At 38.2% G+C, this 19,593-nt stretch overlaps 1 protein-coding gene across 5 annotated transcripts in view; it reads right to left on the bottom strand.

The window, feature by feature from the left end:
* Positions 1-19,593, bottom strand: part of JAM2 (junctional adhesion molecule 2) — a 78,013-nt gene that overhangs the window by 19,651 nt on the left and 38,769 nt on the right. For 4 of the 5 annotated variants that reach the window (XM_032629319.1, XM_032629320.1, XM_032629321.1 and 1 more), the window contains exons 2-4: positions 11,622-11,687; positions 4,387-4,494; positions 2,816-2,968 (exon numbers count right to left, since the gene is read on the bottom strand). In XM_032629319.1, the coding sequence (XP_032485210.1) occupies positions 2,816-2,968; positions 4,387-4,494; positions 11,622-11,687 (327 nt within the window). The remainder of the gene's footprint in view (positions 1-2,815; positions 2,969-4,386; positions 4,495-11,621; positions 11,688-19,593) is intronic. The other variant, XM_032629322.1, reaches the window with a different exon arrangement.

The raw sequence follows: 19,593 nt of genomic DNA, 5'->3' as shown, positions 1-19,593 counted from the left end.
AGCCGGATGGGATCACATGCATGAGTTCTGACCAATGGAATCTGGGGAAAAGTCATATATGCTATTCCCATGCCTGATCCATAAAAGCTTCCTGTATGATTCTCCATCTATTCCCTCCCCCTCCCCCTCCCCCTCCCACTACCAAGGAGGTGTCAATACCCATGGTGACCTCAGAAAGCTATGTATCAAAGACGTCATGCTTACATTAGCTTGGGTCCCTACTGATTTCATTAAGTAGGGCGATATAGTTCCACCACTGCTATCTCTGTCTCCAATTATTTAGACTTTATTTACATAAGAAAGAAACTTCTATTATGTAAGCCACTCACTGAGAGTTCAGGGCTTACCTGTTACACTTGCAAACACTACATTGGCTACTACAACAGCTATTCTTTTCTAGATAAACAATCTCTACTTCTCCCCTCATCAATGATTTTCATGTATTATTATCAACTATATTCAAACAAAGTCAAACCTGAGTATATTTTCAGGATCAGTACTCAAACTAAAATCCCATTCAGGCCAAGACAGAGAATACCTGAATTAAGGTTATTCTGGTCCCAGAGATTTGTAAAGTAAACCAGACTTTACTTAAATCCAGGAAAATCCAGAATTGTCTGTGTAGGCAGAGTTCTAACACGGTCCCCCAAATTCCCTGGCCCTGGTGTATGTACACGTTCTCTCAGTTATTCAATCAAACACAAATGTAGGTGCTACTCTGAAGGGATTTTAGAGATGTAATTAAGGTCCCAAATCTCTTGTCTTTAAGGTAGGGGAGATTATTTAGATGGGTCTGTCCTAATGACATGACCTCTTTTTTTTAAAAAAATATTTAATTAATTAATTAATTAATTAATTTATTTATTTAGGCTGCACCGGGTCTTGTGGCATGCAGGATCTTCGTTGTGGCCTGCAGACTTCTTAGTTGCGGGCATGCATGCGGAATCTAGTTCCCCGACCAGGGATCAAACCCATGCCCCCTGCATTGGAAGCGTCGAGTCTTACCCACTGGACCACCAGGGAAGTCCCCACATGACCTCTTTAAAAGTAGTTTTCTCTGGCTGGTCACAGAAGGGAAATTCAGAGATTCAAAACACAAGAAGGATTCAACATGCTTTTGTTGGGTTGTAGATAGAGAGGCCCCATGGCAAGGAATGTGGTGCCTCTGGGAACTGAGCGTGGCCTCCAGCTGATAGCCAGCATGGAAAGGGGACCTCAGTTCTACAACCGTAAGGAACTGAAATCTGCCAACAAGAATAAATGAGCTTGACAGCAGATTTGCTTCCAGAGCCTCCAGTCAATAATTGAGCCCAGCTGACTCCTCGATCTCAGCCTTGTGATATCCTGGGCAGAGAACCCAGCCACATTGTGCTGAGCTTCTGATCTACAGAACTGTGAGCTAATAAATGGATGGTTGTTTTAAGCTAAGTTTGTGATCATTTGGTATGTAGCAGAAGACTAATACACCAGCTGAATCTCCTGCAAGGTTTTCTGAATGAAATTTCTTCTATAACAGTAAGTACATCATTAGAATTTTAGAAAGAGCCTGGACTATGTAGAAAAAGGAAGAGCAGTTGTTTTATTCTCTTTGCTTAGTAGTTTATAGTAACATCTATGGAGAAGAACTGATCATTTCCTCCACCAGTTGTCATCATGGGCAGTTACTATCTATCAGTGAGTCTTAGAGTAACTAAATATATTGGCTTTGAAGTTAACCCCATCTGGATCCAAATCCTGGCCCAGATACTTACTAGCTCTGCAGCCTTAGGAAAATCACTTAGCATCTATCTCCTCATCTGTAAAAATCAGGTTGTCAGTGAAGATTAAGTAAAATTACACATGTGAAAGAGCCTAATGCATACTACCTGCATAATAAATGCTAATTTCCTTTCTTTACCAAAATAACTTCTATACTTCCCCAGCCTACATTTAAAAAAAATTATTTTATTGAAGTATAGTTGATTTATAATGTTGTGTTAATTTCTGCTGTACAGCAAAGTGATTCAGTTATACATATATATATATATTGGTTTTCATATTCTTTTCCATTATGGTTTTATCACAGGATATTGAATATATAGCTCCCTGTGCTATACAGTAGGACTTTGTTGTTTATTCATTCTATATATATAGTAGCTTGCATCTGCTAATTCCTATACTTTTTTTGTTTTATTGCTTTTCTATCATCTCATTTGAGACTTTTTTTTTTTTTTTTTGCAGTACGCGGGCCTCTCACTGCTGTGGCCCCTCCCGTTGCGGAGCACAGGCTCTGGACGCGCAGGCTCAGCGGCCATGGCTCATGGGCCCAGCCGCTCCGCGGCATGTGGGATCCTCCCGAACCGGGGCACGAACCCGTTTCCCCTGCATCAGCAGGCGGACTCTCAACCACTGCACCACCAGGGAAGCCCAGAGACTATTTTATATGGTAAGAGAATTACTACCTATGCTGAAAATGGTTGAAAAATAAACTCTTGATAAAGCAGAAACTAACACACCATTGTAAAGCAATTATACTCCAGTAAAGATGTTAAAAAATAAACTCTTGGGGAAAATGCTTCTATGTACAGTGGAGGACCATTAAGGTTTACCTGAATCTTAATTGAAAAGAGATTTTGTCATAATAAGTTAGTAACAGTAACATTTAAGCAGCCAACAAGGTGAAAAGGAGTAATAGCCAAGATTTTGCAGGAACGGCGGTGCTGGTGGTCCACCTTTATAACTTCACTCGCTAGGGCCCTGAGTTGCCTCATTGCTCCAGGGTTGGATGATGGGGATGAGGGTGGGAACAGTAATCACACAGATACAAGCACATCACCTAATACTTCTAGAGTGAGTGTATCCTCTTCCAGGTTTTGACCTTGTTCAGATGGGGCGCTAACTTCACAACGATATTTCCCGGCATCATTTCTCGTAACATTTTTGATCCGTATGCTGAAATCTATCATCTCAGCTCGATCTTTAAAATCTCCTTTTAGAAAAAGAAGACAATGATGTTAATAATGGTATAATAACTTTCTATATACTACCTTTCTCTAGTCACTTCATTCAGTAACCACTGCATTTATTTTCCTATTAATAAACTCAATTTTAAAATTGTATATGAGTGCTGCTCTTTCAAACTTCTATTTCTTTTTTAGAACGTCATACTGTTCACAAAAGAACACTCAGTTCCATATTCCCATATTTTATTTGAAAGAATTCAACCCTCATTCCTGCCTCATCCCCTTTCTAGTATGCTAGAATAAATAGATTCACATCTTCAAAAGATACTGGAGAGCCTAGTTTAACTAGCTGGAACAGTAACTTTATGTGTGGTGGCTTGCATGATACTGCCACAAAAAAGAAAGTGAGGGCGTCTTTAAAAACATTCTTTGGATTAGTTTTTGATAGTAATTTGTGCGGAATTAAAATAGTGTTTTGTATCACGTTAGATTAGCATTACAGAAAACTCAAGTAAAGACAGCTGTGCTATTAGGCCTCTGCTGCCCGTAATCCTATCTTAACAGGTAAGAACCACAGGGATATTTTAAATTTTCTATGAACTTTAAACATTTGCTCACTTGTTTAATTCTTTAAAATTAAAGTAAAACATATTTTAAAATAATAACCTGTTTATTATACTTAAGTTATATTTCCAACTTTTTAAATAATTATAATGGAAAATTTCAAGCATGCACAAAATTAGAGAATATAGTAAAATGAACCTCAACAAACCATCACCCAACTGTAATTTTAATCAATGCTACGCTTGTCTTACTACATCTGCACCTTTAACCACTGGATTATTTTGAACTAAATCCCAGACACCATTGCATTTTATCTATCATTACCAATACTTTAAATTAAAAGCTCACTATATATTCAACAAGAAGGATACGGAGTATAAAGAAATGTATAACAATAAAAAATGTAAAAAAGAAAGCACTGGATAAGGGTAGCTGTATTTACCTTCCCCTAAGTCTTAACTCCCTAAACTTCTCAGTGATGGCCTTGCTTTCTCAATGGTGATATGGAAATAGGGTAAAGTTACTACAATTGAGCAATGACCCTCCATCCCAACCCCACACCATCTTTTCTTCCTTTCCCGCAAGAGTTTAATCTACTGGGCCCCAAGAACAATTGCATCTTACATCCTCTAGAAGTGAGATGAGAAATGAGGGGTCCAGGGCCTCCATGGAGTTCGTGCATGGAGGTGAACTTCTTCTGTTCCCTGTCCTCTGTTTTTGTGGTTGTTGTGTTTTGGGTCTCAGTCTCTATTGGTTTCATCTCACACTTAGAGAAACACATTCTCAGTCATCAGCCATGTCCTGCCCTCATTGGTTAATTAAAGGACCTGGGGTATTTGGTGCTCTCTTGCTCTCACCTTATCGAGTCCCAGCATCTTACCTTGAAGAGCCTGTTGATAGTAGACAAAGGAGACACTGTGCCCCAGTTTCTTCCACTCCAATCTGGAGGAAATGGTCTTCTTTGGGTATTTACAGGCTAAAATAACCTCTAGGAACAAAAACAAAAATACTTTTTAAAAAAATTGTCCCTCTGAAATAATATTTTACTTATTTAATAAATTTTTAACATCCTTAAATTATTATTTTATCCATTCATTTATTTATTCATAAATTTCCTCAACAGGTACCATGTTGGCTTAATTCAAAGATGAATTGAAAGCATTATGATTATTTCACAAAATAATTTTGTGACACTATGCTACTTTCCCTAGTTCTTGAGCTTCAGTTATCATCTGTAAAATAAGATAGTATCTCATAGAGTTGTTGAGTCTTAATATACAATAATATATGCAAAGCATACATGCCTGGACATAGTAAGTCTTTAAAAATGGCAGCTATGATTAATTATTTATCTTTTTCTTCCCCATCTCAGTCTTCAAGGAGTTTACAGTCTGGTAGAAGAGACAAATAAGACAGTGTAATTTCAGTCCAAGGTGATGAGTGCCAGGATGGAGGTAAATAGTGGATGCTTCACACCTACTGCCTAAGAAAGGCACTTAGCCCAGCCCAGACCATGCTATGGAACCCCAAATGGTCCCTCAACATGCTACATCCTCACTCAGATCCCTTTTTTGATAACCTTCTCTGAAAATACATTAATACACACCCAATATGGTCTCCTAATAAATCATTGACTCCCACCCCCTCACCTCAATCCAGAAAAATTATTCAAAGATTTCATCTTGGCATCAGGTTTAACTGCCTCAATGTAGCTCACTAAGGTTACTTTACCACGGGCAATTTACTGCACTTATGTCATTAAAGAATTCCTGGAACTACCCAAGGAGCCCCCTCTTTTAACTGTCCAAACAAGATGACGGACGGAAGAAAAACCCAGGGCTTGCCTGCCAACTACTTCAAGTTGCCAAATGGAAACCTCTAGTTCTAACTTTTTTTTTTTTTTCGTACGCGGGCCTCTCACTGTTGTGGCCTCTCCCGTTGTGGAGCACAGGCTCCGGACGCGCAGGCTCAGCGGCCATGGCTCACGGGCTCAGCCGCTCCGCGGCATGTGGGATCCTCCTGGACCGGGGCACGAACCCGTGTCCCCTGCATCGGCAGGCGGACTCTCAACCACTGCGCCACCGGGGAAGCCCTAGTTCTAACTATTTTTAAAGTATGTTTCAGCCAGCTCTCCGGAGTGTCAAATTCATATTTTTTTTAAGTTTTTATTTTATATTGGAATATAGTTGATTTACAATGTTGTGTTAGTTTCAGGTGTACTGCAAAGTGATTCAGGTATACATGTACATATATCCATTATTTTTCAGATTCTTTTCCCATATAGGTTATTACAGAGTACTGGGCAGAGTTCCCTCAACTTCATATTTCTGAAACTTTTTTTCCTCCACAATGCATACAGTTTGACCTAAAAAACACAGTATCTTTGACTAGAAGAGAAACTATGTTAAAATCCTTCTCATACCTCTGATTTTGATGTTAAGCAGACTTAATGCCATTAAAAAAAAATAATTCAGGATATTACATGACATGGTAGATTAGAAAGCAATACTTATAATATTTATCCCAGGTTTTATTAAAAGTATACACATAGATATGGACAAAAAGCCTGTATGAATATGTATGAAATATTAACCCAGTGATGATTTCTGTGTGACAGAATTATGATTTTTCTGTTAAAATGTAGTTTCTAATTTTTTTTTAGTTTCACACACATTGCCAAAAATATAGAAATAGAATAACAGGTAATGGAAGATAGAAAGTAGGATAGAGAAAAGAAAGACAAGGGAAAAAATCCAAAAATTTTTTTTAAGGATGCCTAGGTTTTTTTTTATTTTTTGAATGCCTAGTTTTAAAAGGTTTTATGTTACAAACAGACATCATTTTACAGGCATGTTTACAATTATGCTACACAGACAAATGTGTGCCGAGGGACTTGTCTGAGGAAACATAGCTCTGTTCTGTTGATTAAGGAGAATGGGTGGTGGCCTTCCGGAGTCTTGAGCTCTAGATAGGTTTCCTTCCCGTATTTTGTTGAGTTTCCAGCAATTAAACACACACCCACACTCATTTTTAGCTCACACTCCTAGGTCTTAGGAATAAATTTACAGTCAAATAATCATATTGTTTCACATATTTAACTGGACACACACACACACACACACACACACTCCTTTTGGTGAATTCTTCCTGATTTCTATACTCATTACTCTATGGAAAACCTCTGCAGAAATTATGTTAAAAATGTAACCAATGGTTTTCTTAAGTGAAGTGACTCCACTCCAGCCTCAATCTCATTGACCATATAAAATGTGGAGAAATGGTCTATGCAATTTGTCCAAAATATATTGAGTATTTACTGTGTGTCCAGCATTCTTCTTGAGCTATAGCAGTGAGCAAAACAAAGATCCCTCCCCTTTGGGATCTTACAATTTGCAGGGGGTCAGACACACAAGAAACATCACAAAGTGAATTATATAGTACGTTAAGAGGTCATGAGTGCTATGAAAATAAGAGTAGATCAGAGTACAGGAAGTTTGGGAATCTGGGGAATGGGGGTGCAGTTTTAAAAAAATAGAGTAGTCAGAGTTCACCTCATTTAGAAGGTGATAATTAACCAAAGACTTAAAAGAGGGAATTTGAATTTTTGAAGTTCCTGGAATCTGAATTTCGCCTTGTGGTTCTTTGGGAGTGTTCCAAGCAGGGGAACACCTTGACCTCAAAAACTGTGAGAAACAGTAAATCTACTGAATCATGGGGCCAACATCTGAGGATAAAGAACCAAGTGAACTGAGAAGCTAACTACCATGGACTCACCTCTCTCTTTTCAGCCCAAATTCAACATTCATGGCCAGCATAATTTTCTGTGTCTAGCCCTCGGCATTATTATGCCATAATATAGTAGTTTAAGGCACAGGCTTTGAAGTTAGACCTCTGCCATAAACCAGATGTGTGATATTGAGCAAATTATTTAACTTTTTTAAAAAAAGATGTGATTGTGTTCACATCTGTAAAATAACAAGAACAACATTACTCATCTTGCAAAGTTGTGGTAAAGATTAAATGAGATAATATATTTACATACTTGGGTGTACATGGTACTCTGTATATAGTCCATGTTCCATGAATGGTTATTATTACTTTTACCAATGAGGCACTTCTCTTATTTGTAGTTGTAAGCTTGCCTTGGCATGGTAGAAATCCATACTTAATACCATCATAAATCTACCCCCAAATTACTCAGATTTGAGCTAAAGTGTTTCCTGTGTTTGAGACAGTAAAGAAAATAATATAGACATAAATCATACTTTCTCAAAGCAAGGCATATTAGAACAGAAAAATGCACCAAGTTTTTCTATTAAGATGATTATTACATTGCCAAAAATATCTGTTCCAGTTTGGATTGAGAAAAGATAATTCTTTGTTTGGAAAAAGCATTTGTTCAACATGTAGCAAAATAATCACTTTAAGGAATCACACAGCTAGAACCACTGTGAATTTTAATTTTTCTAAGATTCTGTATTGTTGACTCTTGTTTGATTTCATTCTCTGTGCTCAAGTTAAAAATCATCAAAATCTTACATAATGCAAGAAGAGAATGTATACTACCAAAGTAGTTCTGGAGAATTACCATAAATTATTACTTCTGTGGAGAAAAGCATGCTATTAAATTCTGATTTATTTCTCTCAGGGTTGTGGTCTCTGCATAAGGCTGCTCATGTAACTTACAAGCCTGGCAGAGCAGCGCTTGCTTTACTCTCATTCTGCTTTTGGCATCACTATGGGAGGTGATACAGAAAAGCAGTACTGAAAAGAAGGAATTAATTAATTCATGATTGTTTGACATCATAGAGACAAGAGACAAAAAACTGAATGAACTGGGGGGAACACACATATACACAAATCATAAAATATTTTAGTACGACTCAACAACAAAAAAACAAACAACCCAATCAAAAAATAGGCAGAAGACCTAAATACACACTTCTCCAAAGAAGACATACAGATGGCCAAGAGGCACATGAAAGATGCTCAATATTGTTAATCATTAGAGAAATGCAAATCAGAACTACAATGAGGTGTCATCTCACACTGGTCAGAATGACCATCATTAAAATGTCTACAAATAACAAATGCTGGAGAGGGTGTGGAGAAAAGGGAAACCTCTTGCACTGTTGGTGGGAATGTAAGCTCGTGCAGCCATTACAGAAAGCAGTATGGAGGTCCCTCAGAAAACTAAAAATAGAATTACCATATGATCCAGCAATCCCATTCCTGGGCATATATCCCGACAAAACTATAATTTAAAAAGATACATGCACCCCTATGCTCATAGCAGCACTATTCACATTAGCCAAGACATGGAAACAACCTAAATGTCCATCGACAGATGAATGGATAAAGAAGAGGTGGTACATATATACAGTGGAATACTAACTACTCAGCCATGAAAAAAAAAAAAAAGCCATTTACAGGGGGCTTCCCTGGTAGCGCATTGGTTAAGAATCTGCCCGCCAATGCAGGGGACATGGGTTCAAGCCCTGGTCTGGGAAGATGCCACATGCTGCAGAGCAACTAAGCCTATGCACCACAACTACTGAGCCTGCACTCCGGAGCCCGTGAGCCATAACTACTGAACCCAAGTGCCACAACTACTGAAGCCCACGTGCTCTGAAACAAGAGAAGCCACTGCAATGAGAAGCCCGCGCACTGCAACGAAGAGTAGCCCCCGCTCGCTGCAACCAGAGAAAAGCCTGCGCGCAGCAACAAAGACCCAACACAGCCAAAAATAAAATAAATAAATTAAAAAAAAGAAAAAGCCATTTGCAGCAACACGGATGCTGCTAGAGATTATCATACTAAGTGAAGTAAGTCAGAAAGAGAAAGACAAATACCATATGATATCACTTTTATGTGGAATCTAAAATATGACACAAATGAACCTATCTAAAAAACAGAAACAGACTCACAGACATAGAGAACAGACTTGTGGTTGCCAAGGGGGAGGGAAGGTGGGGGAGGATAGACTGGGAGATTAGGGTTAGTAGATACAAATTATTACATATAGAATGGATGGACAACAAGGTCCTACAACAAGGTATAGCACAGGGAACTATATTCAATGTCCTGGGATAAACTGTAATGGAAAAGAATATAAAAAAGAATGTATAATGTACATATGCATAACCAACCGAGTCACTTTGCTGTGCAGCAGAAATTAACACAACATTGTAAATCAACTATACTTCAATTTAAAAAAGTAAAAACAAAAAAAATATTTTAGACTTTAAGTAAAATTAAGTTACTGCATAAAATATCCTAAAAGTGAAATGTTGAAGAAGATAGATAGAAATTTATTTTTGCTTTATGGAAAGCCAAGTTGGAATGATTGGAGCACATATAAAATAGAATCAAAATGTAATTTTTAATTAAAAGGAGCAGAGGCAAGATTAAAAAAATAGAAAATACTTACTTGGGAGTAAATAAGACTAACATTTGATTGCAATAAACATAGAAGGATTTTCTATTTCCTATCTGTAGAAGGATTTATTTTAAAAATAAAACACATTTTAAAGTGATATAAAAATGGTACAGGGTTTTAGTTTAGAGTGTTGGAAATGCTTTGAAACTAGACAGAGGTGGTGGTCACACAACATTGTGGATATAATAAATGACACTTAATTGTTCACTTTAACATCGTGAATTTTATGTTATGTGAATTTCACCTTAATACATTTTTTTAAAGTAATGTAAGACTAAAGAATATACTTTTGGCATCCTAATTCAGATATCATGGCGTAGGGCCTGGGGAGGCAGAGATGAATATCCACGGTATCCAGCTGGACCCAACAGTAAGATCCTCCAGAGAAGTAAAAAGTGAGAGAAATTAACTTCGTTTCCTTTGTCCCACATGGATATCCTGCTCCATCTTTTCCTCTCACTGTGCTCACTCATTGGCTTTTCCAGTCTCCTTTTTGGCATCTCACCCAGCCGTGTTTGTCTTTCCTATAAGTACTCCATAGTCCCAAATTACTACCAATCATTAATTTCTTTTTCCCACCTCTCCCCATTTAAAACTACGTCATGATAAAGAGTGTTTTATTAGCTTAATCATGTAAAATATTAGGACTTCAAAGAACCTGAATAACCTAAATAATTATTTAAGTGAATGACTGATTCACTGATTCTTATTATAGCATATTATTATTTAACAAGCACATATAACTTACTCTATGCCAGGCATGACTGGTTAAATACTAGATAATTTAATTCTTCTCACATCAGGCCCCCTTTTTAAATCTTTTTCTCTTTACTCCAAACCTATCTCTCTCCAACTGCAGGAAACTAAGACATGCCTAAAGAAAAGGGATCAGACATTTGAAATCAGTTTCTTAAATGTTTATGGTCTAAAGAAGCATCACATTTAAGAAACAGTAATTTTTCAGGTTGCCCAGTATTATTAATGTGTTCTAGGCAAAAACCCTTCAGAGAAGTAGTAGATAGTCAACATTTGAAGTAAATTTATAAAGGCTCATAATTCTTTTTGGTTATTAGATCCTTAAAAAAATTTTAATTGTGATAAAATATACATAACTTAAAATTTACCTTCTTAATGATTTTTACTGTACAGTTCAGTAGTGTTAAATACATTCACATTGTTGTGCAAGCAATCTCCAGAACTTTTTCATCTTGCAAAACTGAAACTTTACACCTGTTAAATACCAACTCCTCCCTTATAAATATTTTAAGAGGTTAAAATAAATAGCAAAATGATACCCCAACAATAGGCTATATTAACGTTCTCTTAAATACATAGAGTGGGGTTTGCAGTGTTAATTCCCATTTACCAAATTTAGTTGACTGGAAACTTTGCAAGATCTCCTTCTCCCAGTTTTACAAATTAGATTTGATTTGTTGCAGATACTTTACATAATGAGACAGTCTTTGTACATCAGGTCTGTCGCGGAATGTCCAAAATTTCTACTGAGGAGGTGGAGAACGGGTTCTCAAGGGGGAAACAGCAGGGAGCAGCATTTCAGCAGGGGAGTTAGCGTGAAGTGAGACTGAGGTTCCTGACAAACAGAAAGGCACTAACGTGTGTCATCTCTGTGAGTTATTTCAACAATACAGACCGTGAAAATCAGTAAGGTACTCTACCTTGATACTCTATTGCTGTGACTACTTGATGATCTTTTGAGGCCGAGAATCCATAGGCCTTATGATCTGAAAGATTAAAACAGATAGGATAATTAAAATAGTGCAAAAGGCCATTTTCAAATGTTTGAATGGGATGCCATATTAAAGAAAACTAGCCTGAAGTTTGGTGACAGTTTCACACAATTCATAACACATAAGTTTTAAAGTATCAAAATAGGAAAAGCTCAGGCAAACTATACATTTTTTCCATTTTCTATATTGTGGTTTTGCCCTTTAAGCATTTCCCAAAGCAGAACTCATGCATCTATTTGTGCCCCTCCCCCCTGCTGCCCCCCCAGACAACACACTCTCACAAGCTCAACTGTTAAACAAGAGTTTATGTCCTTAATTCAGCCTAATGTGCGATCTAGTACTGTCACAAGTATTGCCCCCTGCAAATAAAAGCTAATTATTTTTAGTGCTTTATGTAAGGACATAAATTGCTTTATGAACTTATCCCTGACTATACCTATATCATATAGAAATGAGTCATTCAACGTATTTACTATGAAATGTACATAGTACATACATAGTACGTACATGATATATACACAGTATATATGTACATAGTATATACATAATATATAATGATTATAAACTTTGTGTAATAAAGGTCTGATAAAAAATGCAAGCAGAACACCTTTGTTATCCCCCTAAACAGTTCCATGATTTTCCAATCCTGGAAAAATCACTGATCTATAAGACTGAAACCCCTAATGGGATCTGATATGATGATGATGATGTTGATGATGATGATTGATGGTGGCGATATTATCAGTTTCCCCACCTGATGAAATCCACATTTTTTTCAGGTGGGGAAACTGAGGCACTGAGCGGCTAAGAAACTTGGCCAAGGTTATATTAGTAGTAAGTGGTGGATCTGGGATTTTAACTTACCTAAATTATACCCAAAGCCCACATTGTTTATTACTGTTCTATACTGGGCCTCACATCACGTTCCTCCCAAGCTGAACTATGAGGAAGGACTGCAGATTAACAAAGGTGCCTGGTGGAAAAGTCCACTGGTCTAATGAAGATGGCATAGGTTGAGAAATTGGTGGTAATAAGCGAGGCAAGGACTGGCTCAGAAGAATAACAGGAAGGTGGAAGCTAAGAGACTATGACTGGAGAAGTAGGACACTAAGGTAATCTCAGAGGAAAGCTCTGGATAAAGCTTTCTCAATGTTGACACTATTGACATTTGAGACTAGATCATTCTTTGTTGTGGGAGGCTGTCCTGTGCATTGTAGGATGCTTTGCAGTATCACCTGCTTCTACCCACCAGATGCCAGTAGCATCCCTACCCCCCTACCCCAAGTCATGACAACCAAAAATGTTCCTAGATATTGCCAAATGTCCCCTGAGTGTAGGATGGGGAAGTCCTACCTGGTTGAGAACCACTGGTCTAGACTTACAGCTAGGCTGGTTTGACAACCCAGGAATAGACTTAAGGAGGGCAAGGAACCATGAGTTCAAGGATTTGGAAAGTTCCTATAAGATCAGAATTTCTTAACTATGAAATAATTTATTACACTTTTGTGAAGGAGAGAAAAATCCTTCATATGACATGGCATCTTATCTTTCAATCATTTATCTATAAGTACATTGACATGTAAATGAATCTTCCACTGTGCCAGATTTTATCACTCCTGAAGAATACATGCTCTTCTGGATAACTTTTTCTTTTTTCCTTTCTCTCTTCTCTTGGAAACCTGGACAGCAAATCTAATTGTGAAATTAAAAATCTCAAAAAACTATAAACCTCAAATGCCTAGCTCAACTGTTCAACATTGTTTAACTATTCAGGTTCTACATATCTCTAAATTGAAAACATCTTCACTAAGGAAACTGGCCAATCTATGTGAAGAATGTAGGCCTGAACTGATCCTTTTTACTGCCCTTGTAAATATATTTGTATAAAGCAGTAACCCACTTGGCTCAGTCTTAGAGAGGTATTGGAGCCACCAAAGAGTAATTTCAAAATAACTCTTTTGCTTGCATATTTCAAAAACCATGAAGGGGTCCAAGAAATCTTTTAAAATACTCTATTTTCCCTTTTCCATGTACTTTTGTCACATACTAGAATATGTCCCACAGTCCTCTGAACCGCTCCCCCCCAGCCCCTCATGCCTTTCTTTTCCAGCTTCTCCTCTCCTGCCTCAATTTTATTTTGTAGAGTCCAAAAGGAGGGTTTGGATTTTCAGAGAGCAGAGGAAGGGAAGAGACTAAGCTGGCCAAGCCAGAATCCTCTTAAGTGAGCTGGAGAAAAGTTAGGGTCTCATGGGTCCTTGTGCATTACACCCACGTCTAAATGACATGATCGCTGAATGTTTTTCCTGTGATTCTGATTCTAAACCACTATTCTGTGAAACTTTCGAAGTACACTTTGAAAGAGTCTCTTTTCTCCTTTAGAAATGTGTAAACTAGTGTGCTCAGAGAAGTTCCAATTATGACTGGCATTTCTCATGACTTTTGAACTGTTTTAGTATACTTTTTAGACAAAACAATGAAGATTCATATTCCCTAGAAATCAGTTGAGAGGACAATGATGGCAAAATAGGAAAAGATAATCTTTGTTCCCTTCACATCATGTCTTTGAACTTTTCAAACACCACATTGCCTACTGAGAATGTTTATTTTCTTTAGGAGTCTTGGGCCTTCTTTCATTTGAGGCAAACATTAGTCCAATCTGAGACTGGAAGATTTAGGACCAGATTGAATCATCTTTCCCTTTTCTTTTTATTAAAAAAATTAATAATTAATTAATTTTGGCTGCGTTGGGTCTTTGTTGCTACGTGCGGGCTTTCTCTAGTTGTGGTGAGTGGGGTCTACTCTTTGTTGTGGTGCACAGGCTTCTCATTGCGGTGTCTTCTCTTGTTGCAGTTGCAGAGCACGGGTTCTAGGCGTGCAGGCTTCAGTAGCTGTGGCACGCAGGCTCAGTAGTTGTGGCGCACGGGCTTAGTTGCTCCGTGGCATGTGGGATCTTCCTGGACCAGGGATCAAACCCGTGTCCCCTGCATTGGCAGGCAGACTCTTAACCACTGTGCCACCAGGGAAGTCCCTCTTCCCTTTTCTCAGTTCCAGTTTTCTACTTGCTAAAACTTCCTTTGAGAATTATTTCTTTAATTTTCAAAAATCACTTTTAAAGTTCTATGGAAAATAACAGCTGTTAACTTCAGGAATTTTATTAATTCCCTCATAACTTTTGTATGTATATATTTGAATAGGAAAAAAATGTGTCTCAGACAAGGAAAAAGAAAGGATTGGTTGAATTGCAAAAGCTATGAAGGCAAAAAAATTATAATGGGGCTTAGTACTATTAAATTAATGAATAGATAGCATTTCTTGGTAGGTTGAATATTTCCTTCAATGATTTTAAGCATCTTCTCCTAGCTGTCTTGCTTCTTCTAATTCCATTTACTTCAAGGTTTGCCTTTAATTAAGTAAAAATATTTTTTAAAGTGTAGTCACTTATGTTGAACTTATTTAAACAGAAAGCTCTAAATCTTAAAAAATATATATAAGATTTCTACTGTTTTCCAGCCTAAGTCTTCAAATTCAGTTTTATTTTTCTAACTTGAACCCAATAAATCTATTTATGAAAACAAAATGTTTTGTATCACTATTTCACTAGCAGATGTTAGGAATAGGATCTGTTGGCCGTATTCTTTTTTTTTTTTTAATATATTTATTTATTTATTTATTTATTTTTGGCTGTGTTGGGTCTTCGTTGCTGCACACGGGCATTCTCTAGTTGCAGCGAGCAGGGGCTACTCTTCGTTGCTGTGTGCAGGCTTCTCACTGAGGTGGCTTCTCTTGTTGCGGAGCAGGGGCTCTAGGTGCGTGGGCTTCAGTAATTGTGGCACACGGCCTCAGTAGTTGTGGCGCACAGGCTCAGTTGCTCCGTGGCATGTGGGATCTTCCCAGACCAGGGCTCGAGCTGTGTCCCCTGCATTGGCAGGCTGCTGGCTGGTTTCTTGAACTGATTTTCTTTCTTCACTTTTCTTGAGTAAGTTAAGTAGAAAAATAAACAAAAACTTGTCATGTAGGGCCGCTGGTTAAGGTCAAAAATTGTTTTAAACCTAGTTACAAAACGTCTTTCATAGCTATGGATATGTTCCAAAATCACTGGCAGTTCATAAAATGAGATTAAGAGATGATTATTTCCATAACTTCTAAATCTCCAAGTCAAGTAATTCCTAGTCAAATAAAACCTTTGTGATTCTTTTCTCCCCCCCACTGTAAGAATGAAAGTTCTTATATGTCTATCACCCGTCTAAAATAATTTGGTTTGACTAAGAATAAATATGTATTCACACTATCACAACTTAAATATTTACTATAAAAGTGTTATTTAAGTGAATACTTTTCATTGAAAACATGATTAGGAAAAACTGATATGTTACAGAGGTTTTGTTTGTTTTAAAAATACATTAGAGAGGACTTCCCTGGTGGCGCAGTGGTTAATAATCTGCCTGCCAATGCAGGGGACACGGGTTCGAGCCCTGGTCTGGGAAGATCCCACATGCCGTGGAGCAACTAAGCCCGTGAGCCACAACTACTGAAGCCTGTGCGCCTAGAGCCTGTGCTCCACAAGAGAAGCCACCACAGTGAGAAGCCTGCGCACCACAACAAAGAGTAGCCCCTGCTCGCCACAACTAGAGAAATCCCGCGTCCAGCAACGAAGACCCAATGCGGCCAAAAATAAATAAGGACTAATAACTAACTAGTAAGGACCTGCTGTATACCACAGGGAACTCTACTCAATACTCTGTAATGACCTATATGGGAAAAGAATCTAAAAAATAGTGTATATACGTATATGTATAACTGATTCACTTTGCTGTACTCCTGAAACTAACACAGTATTGTAAATCAACTATACCCTAATAAAAAAAATTTTTTAAGTACATTAGAGAGAATACCGTGCATAAAAGCAAGTCATAAAAACTGTGGGTATAAATTATTTCATAAGTTTTCAAAAATAAAAATTAATAGCTATGTGTTTTCTTTTTAAAAATTTATTTATATAATTTTTTGGGGGGCTGCATTGGGTCTTCGTTGCTGCATGCGGGCTTTCTCTAGTTGCGGCGAGCGGGGGCTACTCCTTGTCGCGGTGCGCGGGCTTCTCATTGCAGTGGCTTCTCATTGTGGTGGCTTCTCTTGTTGTGGAACATGGGCTCTAGGTGTGCAGGCTTCAGTAGTTGGGGCACACGGCCTCAGCAGTTGTGCCTCTCGGGTTCAGTAGTTGTGGCTCGCGGGCTCTAAAGCACAGGCTCAGTAGTCGTGGTGCAAGGGCTTAGTTGCTCCGCAGCATGTGGGATCTTCCTGGACCAGGGCTTGAACCCATGTCCCATGCATTGGCAGGTGGATTCTTAACCACTGCGCCACCAGGGAAGCCCTTAGCCATGTGGTTTAATCACTTATATACAATTATTAGAGTAACAAATATTTTAAAAATCCATAGGGCTAGCAGTAACAATAATACCATCCAGTATTTATGACAGATAAATATTTATATGGATAGAAAGTAACCTAATGAGGTAGGAATTAGGATATATTAGATAATATACTCATCTCTCTTGCTATCCGTCATTCAACCATAATAGGTCATAGAAGGGGAGGGAGAGGGCTTCCCTTGTGGCGCAGTGGTTGAGAGTCCACTTGCCGATGCAGGGGACACGGGTTCGTGCCCCGGTCCAGGAGGATCCCACATGCCGCAGAGCGGCTGAGCCCGTGAGCCATGGCCGCTGAGCCTGCGCGTCCAGAGCCTGTGCTCCGCAACGGGAGAAACCACAACAGTGAGAGGGCCGCGTACCGCAAACAAAAAATAATAAATAAGGGGAGGGAGAGGAGAGGGCGGAGGAGGGAGAGGAAGGAAGTAAGGGAAAGGGAGAGAGAGACAGACACACAGACGGACACGTTCTTCTAGTCTCGGGCCATTCTGGCCCTTCTTCTTAATGAGACATTGGCATCCTATGTTCAGAGAAAGGGGAGCCACACCAAAGCGCAAGGAGGAATAAAAGATGTTTGACTTTGGAGCTACCCATGGCTGATGTCCTGGTGAGTTAGTGATGACCTGAAGAATTTAAGGGTGATTTTGACAATGAATAAATTTTCCCCTTAAGAACCTGGCATTTAACAAAGATGTGACTCCACTCTGTTAATATCCTTATTTGACAGATGTGACAATTGAGAGAGGTTAAGTACCTTGCTCAAGGTCACAACACTAGAAAGCAGGGAAGCCAAGATGTGCATCTACCTACAGATACGTTTAGTCCGGCTCCACAGACCTCCTCCCACCCCACCCCCTCATCCCCCATTCTCAAATCTGTGCAAGGCATTGGGAGAAATCAGTACCAAACAATGCTACTCTCAGGCACTCTGCAGACAACTTCACATCCACTATCAATCTTTAGGGTTGTAAAAATATTATTCAGAGAGTTTATAACAAATTGCCATTTTAACAGAGAAAGTGTTAACGGACAGATGTTTATGGTGAATGAATTAATTTGAACAAACTTTGTATATTTGTTATATACTGCACAAAAATTTTATGCTCCCTCCCTTTTCTGATTTTTTTAATCATTTGAATACAAGAAGGACAAATGATGCTTTGGCACTAAGTATAAGTTGCTTTCATAAAACTATATGCGTTCGTAAATTTAGGGAAACTTTCACAGTTTTCCGTTACCCAAACCACTGGACGATTCAATTTTTCATGTGATATTTGCAATGAAGTAAATAAATTTAACTTCTTACAGTAAAATAAATTCTCAAAAATTTCAAAGAAATGTTCTTCAAGCACATCTTCAAATGTTTAATGGTGGCCAACAGCATCAGAAAGCCATCAGTAGCTGAATTTCTCACCAGATGCTCACCACTAGGACATGAAAGAAGCCCTTTGAGCATTCTGAGATCTTTCTTTGACACTCCCCAAGTGACAACCTCAGCCAAACACAATTTGTTCACCAGTGGCATTGACTATAGATTTTAGATAGACAACAACAGTCAACTCAAATCCAGCAGATTTTAGATAGACAACAACAGTCAACTCAAATCCAGCAGACTCTCAGACAAGATGAGGAAATGCTGTCTTCCAACACTGATGCTAATAGGAATCACATACTCAATGTAAGGCATGGATATTAACCATTCTATGTCCTAATTCGTTCTCCCTAAGATTAAGGTGCCAGAAAACAATGGCCTTAACACTCTGTTAGTGTAAAATAAGAAATCGTTACTAAAGATATCAAGTATCAAAACAGACAATGGCCAAGATACTAAAATGAGAGATAAACCTGAGTGTCTCTCTTCACTAATTGATTTGTAGTCTGGGTTGTGTCTCAGGAACATCCTTAAAATATAGATGGTACATCAGGCTTTGAGAACTTGATGATACTTTAATTTAAGATTATTCATTGCCCTTTAATGCAAAATTATAGTTGTTAATTCTTAAACTTCAATATAGTTTTTCAAGATTAAAAGTCCCACCATCAGCATTCGATAGTTACGTTTCTCAGCAGCAATAAACATACTAATATAATTATCAAATAAACAATTTTTGAGAAGACGTATTGTTAGTCACTTCTCCAGAATTTTGATCAGCTCTGAGCAAAGAGCTAAAACCAAGCTTCTGAATCTGGATTCTGAACTCTGGTTCTGAATCTCTACAATATGCAAATCTGCACAGAAAGTCCTAACAACTGACAACACAGATTATTCAGTGGCTGTTTGGGCCAGGGGACAATGAAATGGTTATTCTACAGTCATTTGATATCTATAAATCCACTGAAGCAACATATGTGAGAAGACAGCTCTTTACCATCTGTTAAGCTCTCTCTATCCCCAACTCTATATAGATGTTTGTTTTAAACTTTCTTTACACTTCAAGAGTTTTATTTCTCCACCTTACTGACTGAATTTCCGGAAT

This window comes from Phocoena sinus, chromosome 4 (assembly GCF_008692025.1).
Source record: "Phocoena sinus isolate mPhoSin1 chromosome 4, mPhoSin1.pri, whole genome shotgun sequence".
Taxonomy (NCBI): Eukaryota; Metazoa; Chordata; class Mammalia; order Artiodactyla; family Phocoenidae; genus Phocoena; species Phocoena sinus.
The sequence above is the reverse complement of the archived record's forward strand: the minus strand, read 5'-3'. Positions and strand labels throughout refer to the sequence as shown.